Below are 12,774 nucleotides of genomic sequence, written 5' to 3' on the forward strand. Positions count from 1 at the left end.
TCCTCACTCTCAATATTTTGTAGAACATTTGGTTGGCATTTTTAGATGGTCTTTCGTTCTACACAGATTCTTGTGGGCACTATTCTCCATAGAGCCAAACAATTAACAAATCAAATTTCTCACGAAATTCCTATACTTAGCAAGCATTTTTCTTTTGTTCAATGGACCCCCTCCCCCACTTCACATTAAGATAAATGTCGATGGAGCATCTAATGGAAATCCTGGGGCAACAAGAGTTGGATGAGTCTTTCGGGATCATAATGGGTTGTTTCTTGGTGGCTTCTTGATTGGAATTGGCTTTGCTCATGCAGGTGTGACTGAAGCTATGGTAGTATTATTTACATTGAGAATTGCAGCCTCTCAGGGACATCAATCCCTTATTATTGAAGAGGATAATCTTACTATTATCAATATTCTCAATCGATCTTGTCACTCTATTCCATAGAGAGTAAAGCACATTATCAATGACTGTTGTCACCTTTTGAATGGTTTGAGACACATCACTTTTTTACACACCATGCAAGAACGAAATTCTGTAGCTGATCTGTTGGCATTTACGGGCGCCTCAACACAATGTCATAACATTTGGGACTTCTCCTCACCCCTCCCTTTCTTTTGACTCTGTTCTTTTTTGATTACTGTGGCACTGTTTTTCTTCATTGGAAGTGTTAAATTGCTATTATTAAAAAGAGAGAGAGAGAGAGAGAGAGAGAGAGAGAGAGAGAGAGAGAGAGAGAGATGAATAAGTCTCTTGATGCTACTTGTTTTGCTATTAATATTTGCAAGTTTCTCTAACTTCTACATGATTTGGTAGGTCTAGATTCAGAAGTGCCAAAAAGAAATTTTTTGTCTTGGTAGGTCTGGATTCAGAGGTGTCGAGAAGAAATTGTTTTGTTTTTTGTTGGGTGAACCTAGATTTTGGAGGTCCAACCAAGAAAATGAGAGTTGTCTTGCCAATAGAGTTTAAAATCTTGTATTATGTTTGAAATTTTAGCAAAATGAGCTTGTGTGGTGTCGGGATACCTGGTCGGTGGCATTTGCATCCCCAGGTACATATGCTTCTTTTGGAATGTTGAGTAGTTTGGTTTTATTCAAGATAGATTTTTTTTCTCCACATGAGTCTATTGAACACTTTATCCCAAGTAAATGGGCTTGGATACATGAATAATTTTTAGCTCTGCTTTCCTCAGACCAATGGCCATTGGAAACTAGCATGCCTATCTTTTTTCAACTAGTCCTAAAAAATGCCATACTATACATCAATTGACCAAACCTTAATCTATTTGACCCAAGATAATTTAAGGAACCAAATCGGAAAGTAATTTACTAAAGGCTCCGTTTGGTTGCAATGAAAATTTAAAGGGAAGGAAAGTGAAATTTTCATACTTTAAAAAGAAATGTTTATAATCATTGTCTCATATGATTGTATAAACTATTTTATTTTTTTTAAACCATATTTAGTAATGATATACTTTACATGCAATTTTTATTTTACATATTATAGCAAATGGTTTTGGATGCAAAGTAAAGTGAAATTTTATAACCAAATATGGAATGTGAAGTTAATGTTAAAGTCACATGAGTAATGATTACATATATTTCTTTTTTAAGTATAAAAATTTCACTTCCCTTCTCTTTAATTCCCTTTACAATCAAACATAGCCAAAATGATTTTGTTTTGTTTGCGGGAAAGGGAAGGGAGGGTGAGAAGCAAGAAGAAAGGAGTATAGACTATGATACACACAAACTAAATTGCCCAACTGGGCATGGGCAAGAACAAGTGGCATCTTGCCACGTAATTACATCACAGCTTTGGATAGTCTAGTGGCGAAGAAACCCAATCTTCCCTTTAGTAATAGAGTCATGATAGGACTCTCCATCCACCTAAGGGAAGATTCCCAGAGGAAACGTGAAGAGCGCAAGGAGGAGTCCTTCAACAAACCATCTTAATCCCTTCAGAGGAGGTAGAACGTATCTTAGTAGGACTCTACAAAAGATAACCCTATAAGAACAAACCCGGAAGACAGAACCAGGTAAGTGAACTAACTCACCATTACTCTCTAAATACTATTGTGTGGATCTCTAACTTGGGCATCGGAGGACTAATCCCGGAGCCACCTCTGGGCCTCTGCCTTCTGTGATCTTGCAAGACCTACGTTCAGCCTTCTACAGATTCTCAACAGCAACAGACTATAAGAAATTTGGCTTATGAAACTCCCGAATTCGAGATAGAATGAGAGAACTATGAAGTTCGGCCAACCACATACTTCCAAATAGAGCCTCCGAGGTCACTTTGGTGTACTAGCAAAGTATTAAAACTTGAGGAGAATCAGAGCCTTCAGATTTGAACCTTTAATTCTTGGGTAGATTTTGAGTCGTCGGATCTTCTATGGTGCATTGAATTAGAACATAATGGAATGTGTGATTAGATCATAACCCTTGGATGGGCATCCTCGCAACAAGGCAAGATGTCACTCATGAAGCAACACGGACACTTTTCGAGTTCCCATTGGTTTAAGAGAGCATTTTTTATCAGGCTCGTCCGATTTTGAACATGGATAAGTAGTTGTAATTTAAAGGTGATAGAGAATCTTTAAACTCAATAATAAGCACATGCTCATTAAAGGCCTAGACTTAATTCAGTGAAACTCAGAGTACAAAGTATAATACACACGGCTAATCCCAAGACTCGTGTTAGCCCAAGAATCGTGGGAGCATTTATAGTGGTGAAGAATGTGCACCTAACGGTTTCTAAAGGCACTCACATAATTTGGATCTCAAACTACAATCTTAAGCTAATGCTGCATAAGATTATGGAAGGTCAAAACTTGCATTTATTCATGTCTAAGGCTTCTTAAGTCCCCAAGAGGGTGCTTTGAAGGCTCTTCTTTGGAGATTTCACTCGCATATATTGAGTTGTCTATGTATCCCTTAATCATGAATGATCGCCTCCAATCGAGTACTTGATGATGATCTTTTTTTTTTTGGTAACAAGTGACAATGATTGAAAAGCCATTTTCAGAGCGTGCATCCAAGTATTGAAGGAGGAACCTGAACAATACATGTATGTCGATTAATCCCCTGAGTTTCCTTTGTTTCTCCTTTTTCTGAACATGAAACCAACTTGCCTTGACAATTAGGTTTTTCTAAAAGTATATCATTATGATTCCAGCTGTTTTAAAATAAAGATGGGGCACTTTTTTAGTGTAAGGATTACCATCATTATGCTAATCTACTTAGGAAAATATGAATTATCTAACTGAGGGGCCATGCCATTGGAGCTGTGCAGTATTTAGTATTAAAATTATGTAAATGGATTAGGTTGAAAGAGTTACCGAGGCAATGACAATAAAGAAGCTTGAGACTAGGTGGAAGAAGCATTCTGGATTTGGTCAACCCCCATGTAAATTTAAGGATAACTATAAAAGAGATCTAATCATTTGTCTGGAGGTTATAGTGTTTCAAACTTGGAATGTTTCTTGTTTGTATCTATGAATCTATTATGCAAATCTTTGGTGACCATATGGTGATGCTAGATTGAATGTTCTACAATTATTGTTAGGGAGTGAATTTACCAGTCATGTTTGGAATTTGAAGGGGCTTTCTATTAAGCCCCCCCCCCCTTTTTTTTTAATTCCAACAGATCTTTTCACCTATAGATCATAATCTTCTAAAAAGTCTACCCCAAAAAGTTTCTTATAGTAGTTGAATTGAAATGATGCAAAAAAGTTGGAAGACTGGGCATGTGTACAGAATGCCAATTCATTGATTGAGTTTCCATCTAGAGAAGGAAAATTGAATGGATTCTACAAGATATTTCTGAACAAGCTGGTGGCAAGGGCAATTTCAGCGGTGATTTGTGGTAAGCCCATGCTCACCAAGAGGTCTCGAGTTCGAGTCTCTTGGATATCATCTACTTCCCCTCTCTACCTATCAAAAAAAAAAAAAAAGATGTTTCTAAATAATAGCTTGGCATTCAGTCTTTGTTGCTGTCTGACAACTCTGTGTAGCCTTAGAATAACAGACTGCTAGTTTAAGCAAAGAACTCCTGAAGGAGTATGTGGATAAGTAACAGACTGTTTCTTTCCTAATCTAACTTATTTGAAAATTGCTGCATCCAATTCAAAATGATAGAGCTTTAAAACCAATTGAGATGCCCATAGAAGAACATAGTTGAAGTATAAGTACGCCTCTAATCCAAACCTTTTGCAAGGGATTCAAACTATAGAACCATGAAACTTTGAGACTTTTGAGTATCGACTCATCTATAACCTATAATGAACTAATGGGTTTGCATTTTTTTTTTTATATTTTATTATTTTTTTGGTTCTCGCTGTTGTATTGCAGGGATGCTGTACTTGCCTGGTCAAATGCAGAAACAAGGAAGAGGTTAGGAAGTTTCCATGTTCCCATGTTTTTCAGTTTCGTGCTCTAAGCTTCATTGAATCACTTCTCCCAATTTTCATTTTAGTAAGAAACGACATTGATCAATCAATATCGAATTGCTTCATCTTCTACTCCTAATTAGTTCATCAACACTAGATAAAGCTTGATAAGTGAAGTTGGTGAGTCGTGTGATGGGATCCTATCTCCTATGGTTCCGAGAGGACTCAACTATGTGCTATGTAGTTTGGGACATTGTCTTTTGGCCAGGGTCAAATCTTATGAGATTTTATTGAAATCTGTTTCTATGAGACTAATCCATGGTGATTGTTTAAAATGAGTTTGAGACAGTATATTTTTTCTAAACATGAAAAGCCTTGATTCCTTTGCCTTTATAAACTTTGTTGGAATTGATAGAGATTGTACTTAGTTGAGGTCACAAAATGTAGATCCTTCATTTTGAAATACCTTTCATTATGTAGGGATACTGAACTGAAGAACCTGTTATAACACACTTTCAAGTAAAGAGTACAGTATTGTGCAAGTTGCTGAAGAATGCTCTATCACAGTTTGAGTCGGCTGGTTGTGTGTTCGAGTAGGCATGCCCCACTATAGCTTGTTGGTCCTATGGAAGCGTTATTTGCCATATTAGGGCTTTGGCCTGGGGGCTATGATCACTACTACGGAGCACTAAAAAAAAAGTTGCTGAAAAAGGAGTAGTCATTTTGTCAGTCTGCTACTGATTCCCTCTTTTCAAATTGTCTTACAATATTCATCTGGTTTAATGACACTATTATTCAAATATGCAACCATAGACTTCTTTCTTGGTTACAAACATAACTTAACATTGCATTTGAGAGATGATTTTCTGCATTTGGGATATGCTTTTTCATGGTCTCAATAAGGAGTTTAGAGTTGCAATAACTATAGAGGCATAATAAGTCACCATATGCTTTCCATATTTTTTCAATTAGGAGTTTAGAGTTACATTAATTATAGAGGCATAAATCTTATAAGTCATACCATCTAGTTTAATGACATTATTATTCATATATGGAATCATAGACTTCTTTTGTGATTACAAACATAACATTGCATTTGAGGGATAATTTTCTGCATTTGGGATATGCTTCTCTATGTTCTTCAATAAGGAGTTTAGAGTTGCAATAACTATAGAGCCATAAATCTCATAAGTCATACCATGAAATTATATGAGAAGGTTATTGAAATCCACCTAAGAAGAGAAACTGGTATATCAAGGAAACAACTTGGTTTTATTTCTTTGAGATCCACGATGGAAGCAATTTGCATTTTTAGGAGGCTCATGGAAAGGTCGAGAACCTATAAGAAGGATCTCCATATGGTCTTCAATGATATAGAAAAGGCTTACAATAGAGTCCCCAAAGAGCTCATCTGACATTTTTTGGAGAAGAAAGGGGTGTTAAGTAAATATGTAGATATTTGCAAAGACATGTATGAGAGTGTAGTGACGAGTTTCAGAACCGTGGGAAGTCAAGGCAATGAGTTCACTATTGGGTTACATCAGGGATATGCTTTGAGTATAACTGGTTATGATTATCATGGATGATTTAACCAAGAACATTCAAGGGATATTCCGTGGTGTATGCTCTTCGTGGATGATATTGTGCTCGTGGCTGAGACAGTGGTAGAGATCGACAAAAGGTTAGAGTTATGGAGGTCTACATTGGAATGTAAGAGTCATAAATAAGTAGAACAAAGACGGAGTATATGACGTGTAATTTTAATCTTTCAAGGATGGAAAACGATGTGGTGCAACTTGAGAAGAGAGAGATCCCACAAAATAATCATTTCAAATATTTGGGGTTAATCATCAACAAAGAAAGTGAGATAGACGATGATGTGTCTCACAAAATTAAAGTATGATAGACGAAGTGGAGAGGTACATATGGAGTGTTGTGTGATTGACGTATATCCTTAAAATTTAAAGAAAAATTCTATGACTGTCTATGATATATGGACCAGAATGTTGGGCAATCAAGAAACGTAACATGGAGAAGTTGATTGTAGCAGAGATGAGGATGTTGAGATGGGGTGTGCAGAAAAACTACGAGGATTGGGTGAGGAATGAACGAGTTAGAGTTAATTTGGGAGGACATTTCAGAAAACATCGCTTAAGGTGGTTTGGACATGTTTTCAGAGTAGACCTTTGAATGCTTTTGTAAAGAATGATTAGATCCAAATGGAGGGAGTTAATAGAACCAGAGATAGGCATAAATTGATCATTAAAAAGTTGATAAGGAAAAACATACAAAAGCTTAGTTTAGATTTTCATATGACATCAAAGAGAGTTCTTTGGAGAGCAGCGGATTATGAATTCATGTAGCAAATACTATTTAATTGGAATTTTTTTTTGTTATTGTTGCTTCAATAATGTGTTTACAATACGGAGACATGATGATATGGGGATGAAGCTTAGCGAAATGAGTTCCACGAGAGTCCTGCAGAGAGCACCAATATTAATGTCATGCCTGATGTACGGCCGGCGCAAAGATATGGGAATAAATTCGCAAGACAATCGTCCAAATATTCACTCCCGACCTCTCCCAGCCCGCAGGGTACTTACAAAAGAGTGCTCCTTGTACCACTTTTAGGAAACCGAGAAGAAGCCACGTGGTGGTGGCCCACCAGCTCCAATCTTCCATGCACGCCATCCAATAATGATGTGGTTGATGATAGGAGTGAAGATTCGATGGGTATCCAAAAAAAAAAAAGAATTGATGGTTGGTGGGGTTAAGCAAGAAGATAAGGACTTCTGTTTTCAAGTCCTTTTAAGCTTTCTCACTCTGCTATCTCACTGGTTCTGCTTTCAACGGCAGTCTTTCCATATTCTAAAGTCAAAAAGATTGTGGTTTCGCTTTCCAAATGGATAGAGGTGTCCTTCATAAACTTGTGAGGACTGGTCTTACCAAATCTACAGAGATCTTCACTCGGGAGTTTGGACCAATTCAAGATTAGAAAACAAAAACATAACTTGCGAGGTAGATTGGCTTTTCAATCCTCAAATTTTGTTTGGTTTTCCCACCCCACGTCTCCGCCTTGCCCGGATTCAAATCCTCTGTGGCTGACAGTGAACGGTAATGAGAATCCAATGGGTGGGAAGGCCCCGGCATGCACCACAACATCGGACGTTAACTACCACTCACTGCCTTCCCTTAGAGGATTTTTGTGCCTTTCCCCGTACTGATCTAATATCCATTATCAGATATGTCAATGTTCTGGCCTTCTGGACTTGTCACTTTTCTCTTACCTATACCCATTATCAGATCTGAGAAAAAAGTTCTGGGCTTGCCACTTTTCTGTGCAAAATTTGTTCTTTCTAAGCCAAATTCTCATCCTGTATGTGCTAGTGCACTGTAGAAAACAAAGCTTAGTTTCATGGATCAACTTTCAGAGATTCATTTCAGTCTAGACCCAGCAAAAGATTGTGGGCAGAGTCACAACTCACAACCACGATCGTCAAAAGACAATTAGAATCTCAACTGATACAAGACTGTTAATGTCAAAGCATACGCATCAATGAGGTACAAGATGGTAAATCTATTATGAACAAAGTTGGAATTTTTGTAAGCTGGTTAGATGTTTTACATCATTACACATACAGTGCAGACCATCCAGATCATTCAATTTACAACTCTGCTGATTTCCTCTACTTTCTACCTCCAGAGGAGGACTGGATCCTTCAGTAACAAGTGAAATCAGGGCAAAGGTGAATTTACAGGCGCGCAGGTCTCTATGTTTTCATACTTATGAATGTGTGTGATCAGCCATGGAACTTGCAGTGGAATGGATCAGTTGTATTTACATGGTTGCACCTAAAGGAAGTGGAATCAATTCTAAGAAGTTGAAATAACCAACTCAAGAGTAGGATCTAACCAGACCAAAATTACAAAAAGACCTGGACTTGAAGAGACCACCAAAGAGAAACCTGGTTGGGGATTCCTGAGGTGGTGATTTCAAATTCTCAGAGTTTCCCTTCACTTGGAGTATCGTCTGGCCAATAACTTGGCGGATGGAATCAATTGTCTTGGCATCAACAGGATTTCCAGCTGCATCACGGACATAAAAGGTGTTGAGGGCTTTGCCTGCTCTGGTCGTCACTTCTGCCCTTGTGACTAATAAGCTGTTCTCACGAAAGATGCGAGTTACATCAGATAGCAACCCAACTCTATCAGTTGTGCACAATTCTAGCTTCAACCCCTGTGGAAAGAAAGACAAACACAAGCATCACTAATCTGTAATCACAATTAGAATGATTGAAATCCTGGAAAAAAAAATGAGTAAATGAAAGATGACCATACTTCTGATACTCTTCTCTCTATTGCTGCTTCAAGACATTGGATCACTCTTTGACGTTCTGCTTCTGAATTTACAGGAGACCCATCTATATGCCGGATATAGTACTCCTTCAATAGGAATGAAAAAGAAATTGGCTTCAAACTCAACTCCAAAAGCCTAATCCCAAGTAATTGGGTATAAGGTGCAAACGACACACAATAAAAACTCACATACTACACACACAAGCCCCAAACACACACACAATGTGACATACCTGATACGCTTCAGGCCCTTCTGCATCAACATTTGCGTGGGAAACCACATATTGCATGTCTGTCAAAGTGCAAACTGTGTCGAAGAGAAGCTTAGGCCTATCTTTACACCGAATGGTAACCACCGAATAGTCTTTGTCGTACCAATTAACAACCGTCACATTAGGTCTCAGCGACTCATCTGGGGCATTATCTTGCGATCGGTCATAGTCCCGATCAGCAAACATCATCTGGTGAAGCCTTCTCTCAGTATGAGTGCTTCCCTTAGAAACAACAGTCTTAGCTCCTCTGTTCTTGTTGTTACCCTTTAGTACATTGAAAAGAAGTTGCTTAATCTTAGACAACCTCTGTGGATCAGTAATGGCCAACCCAGTTTCCGCCTCATCGGTCACATGCATCACGGCAGCAGCCCGAGTATTGTGTGTCCATACTTCTGCGTTGACCACACTACATTTCAGGTCAGTGAGGACAGCACAGACCTCAGAGAGTAACCCAGGTCTATCAGCCCCGGTAAGCTCAATAGATGTGTAGTCTGTGGATGCTTCCACCCCTACAGACCTTCTCAATGTGGGTAGAACACAGGAATCTGCTCCAAGAGACTGCAGAGAAACATGAGTGTTGGGTAATTTTTCAAACAAAGAAAAAGAAAAAGCAAAGCATCAATACTTCAGTAGAGTGAGTGCGATCAACCTTACGGATATAATCTAGAAGCCCTTCATCTGTAAGCTTGTTTCCTTCCTGATCTGTAACATTAAAAACTGGTGGAACCCCACACAATTATTTCATAGTATAAAGAGGAAAAGCACAAAGGGGAAGGGGAAGGGGAAGGGGAAGGGGAAATCTTACCATCCATGAACCAACCTCCATCAGAGGAGATATAAGCTTTAGTTATGATAAGATTCAGATCTGTAAGAACCTGTACAACTTCCAAAAGTATTCCATGTTTGTTTGCACTGTCCACCTTCATCATCAGATGGGAAAAAGAAAATACAAGAAAAATCAGCATCGAAGAAAAAGCCAAGGAAGGATACCGTGGCCAAGTAATTAAGAAATAGAATAAGAACATACTTTTATAACTGTTGCATTCTTGCAAGCTTCATTATCAATTACAACCCTGAACACCAAGAAACAAAAGATACAGAGAGAGTAAATCTCCAGTAGCTTCCAATCACTGCAGAATCTGAAACCGCTCTCTGTTACGTCAAGAATTTAAGAAATTACATTACATACCTGGGCGGATTCATTCTTCGAATAAATTTCTCATACTCGTCATCCATGTCCCATGAAGAGCTCCACTCGGTCTCTGCACAAAGGAGGAAAAAAAATGATAGGAATTAGAACAGAATTAAAGAATGAAGCCCACCATTCAGGAACTGGTAAAAGGGTGTGGAAAACAATTATTGGTAAAGGAAAACCATAAGAATATGGCACAGAAAGTCCAATCCATGAAACAACGTAGAACTCGAGCCACCGAACCCATTAATCCCTAATTATTATAGATAAAAATAGAAAAAGATTCATCAATCAGGCAGCCCAGAAGAAACCACAGAGGGAGAAATCTAGAACCCCGCGACCCACCAACGCAGTAGAATTAAAATATTGGGAAAATCCAATTTTCGAATTCCAGGAAACCACAGAACAAAGAACATAAACCTCCTTATATCAAAACAAGTGAACCAAAAGAGGCAAAGGAAGCAAAATAAAAACAGAGAAGCCCACAGACATAGCAGCAAAAACAGAGAAGCAAAATAGCAGCAAATCTAGAGAGGCAAACTATACAAGCGACGATTGAAGACAACCTTGACCCGACATCACAAATCAAAGAAGTGAAGTTAAAAAAGGCAAACTCCATGGCCGACTCAAGAATTCAGCAGAGAAGTGAACGGCAAAAAGAGAATCAAGGAAAACTGTCATTCAGATCAGTAATTAAAAAAATAAAAAAGAAGAAACAAAACTGAACAGTACGAAGTGTCCGTTAAAAGAGAAAGACAACCCATGACCCAGCCGAAAAGGGAATTAAAAGGGCACCCGAAACCCGAAACACTAACAGAAGAAGAACAGAAAACGAAGGAGGGGAAGGATAAGAAGAAGAAGAAGAAGAAGAAGAAGATAAGGCACGTACCCATGATAACTCTCTGAGGATTTGTGTTATGAAGTGACCAAATTCCTTGATTTTCACGACCCAAATTCTACAATATCAAGAAAATAAAGACAAGAGGGAATACGAGGTGTGGCCTTGTGACTGTGTGACTGTGACTACTTCCCCTTCTTCGATCTCAATCTCAATCTCAATCTAAAAATCTCAATCTCTCTCCCTGTTCTCCCCTTTAAGCCGAAAAGGAGATCTCAAAAACCCTCCAAAACCCCTGCAAATCACTCTCCCAACACGAAACTCCAAAACCATCAATCTTAACAGTACAAATTGTACAAAAACAAAGAATTCTCTCTCTTTCTATAGTCAATGCACACCCCTATCCCCTATCCCCTATCCCCTATCCCCTCTCCACTCCTTCAGTAATTACTCTTACGATCTCCCCCTCTCTCGCTCATTCAGTTACTCTGCTTTTATGAACACTCACTTTCTAATTAAGGAATCAGACTTTCCAAACATTAAAAGCAACTGGGTAGTCCCAGTGATTCAGTTCCCAAAAACAGCCCTCCCCTCCCCAAGCCCCAATCACAATTTTTCTACCAAAAATGCCCCAAATCACTAGTCACAAAGACTCACAACCGTCCACCCCAGCGCACTGTAGCAACAACCCTGACTCGGTTAGCACTTAGCACTCGAAACATATCCTCCTTTCCTGGAGCGATGGAAACTTTGAAGCACTTTCTACGCCGCGCGCTCGCCGTCCCAGGTCGATTTTCTAGGGAAATATTTTTTCCCTCTTTTTACAATATCTCGGAAAATCAAATCCCATATTCAGACCCAGTTCATCAACGGCTGGGTCCCACCCCGAAACGAATCTGCATGGCTGAAAATTCTTGAAGCAGCTGTCAATTTTTTTGACACTATGTTTGGATGTCAAGAGGAAAAAAGAAATAAAAAAAAACATTGAGGAAAAACAGAAAAATGAAAATGGCATTGACAATTAGGGGTGAAAGGTTGCCCAGATAAGTTGAACCCATCTTGGCCCGCTCTGAACTTAAATTGGGTTTGGACAAGTTTTTTGACCCTAAAGGTGGTTAGTGTTAAAAAAAAACCCCTAACTCTAACCATCGGGCTCGGGTTGAGGCCATAGCCTGATCCAATCTTATTCGAAATTTAGCCCTAAAATTTTATATTATAATTTAAAGCTCCCATTGGTATTTCAATTTTTTATGATCTTTTAATGTATAAGATATGAATGGAAGAAACATATCAATCAAGGTTAGTCCAACCATTCCAAAAATCAAGCTCAGGTCAACTCAACCCAGCTCAACCTGACCTAATCCGATCCAATCCGGCCCTGACAGGGTCAATTAGGGCCGGTTGGATCAATATGAACTCCGCAAGATTGGACTTGAACATGACCCGATAGGATTAGGTTGGGCCTAGATTGAATTTTGAGGACCTAGGTTGAGTTAAGGTTTTAAAAAACCCGATCCAATCCAACCCTATTTTACCCCTATTGGTAATCGTTTACTTACCCATAAATTACAAAGTTGGGAAAAGTTTAATCCAGTTGTTTGGGCCAAATCTAGTGTTCCAAAAGGCACCAATAGAAACAAGAGGAGAGGGTCGCGTGTACGACGCAAATAGTACGTAGTGATTCTATGCTACTGAGAAAGCAAAGGATGAAATATACCATATGAAAATGGA

The 12,774-nt window shown here is 38.7% G+C and overlaps 1 protein-coding gene across 2 annotated transcripts; it reads right to left on the reverse strand.

Annotated features, from left to right (window-relative positions):
- Positions 1-7,942: 7,942 nt before the first annotated feature.
- LOC122057188 (ACT domain-containing protein ACR4-like) lies at positions 7,943-11,453 on the reverse strand. 2 transcript variants are annotated; one of them, XM_042619210.1, is made up of 8 exons: positions 11,095-11,453; positions 10,203-10,275; positions 10,041-10,086; positions 9,819-9,933; positions 9,663-9,730; positions 8,975-9,571; positions 8,724-8,828; positions 7,943-8,622 (listed from the first exon to the last, which is right to left on the reverse strand). In XM_042619210.1, exons 1-8 carry the CDS (start codon positions 11,096-11,098, stop codon positions 8,281-8,283), a joined length of 1,350 nt encoding a protein of 449 aa, XP_042475144.1. In that variant the 5' UTR covers positions 11,099-11,453; the 3' UTR covers positions 7,943-8,280. The 2 variants fall into 2 exon arrangements, with proteins under 2 accessions (XP_042475144.1, XP_042475143.1); XM_042619209.1 differs by lacking the exon at positions 11,095-11,453 and adding an exon at positions 10,772-11,022.
- Between the last annotated feature and the right edge of the window lie 1,321 nt (positions 11,454-12,774).

Source organism: Macadamia integrifolia, chromosome 12, assembly GCF_013358625.1.
Source record: "Macadamia integrifolia cultivar HAES 741 chromosome 12, SCU_Mint_v3, whole genome shotgun sequence".
NCBI classification, from domain to species: domain Eukaryota; kingdom Viridiplantae; phylum Streptophyta; class Magnoliopsida; order Proteales; family Proteaceae; genus Macadamia; species Macadamia integrifolia.

Coding starts and splice junctions, on each gene's coding strand:
- LOC122057188 (XM_042619209.1), bottom strand. Junction 10,087..10,202: donor CGAAGAATGAATCCGCCCAG/GTATGTAATGTA, acceptor CTTGGTGTTCAG/GGTTGTAATTGATAATGAAG. Junction 9,731..9,818: donor TGGAGGTTGGTTCATGGATG/GTAAGATTTCCC, acceptor GGGTTCCACCAG/TTTTTAATGTTACAGATCAG.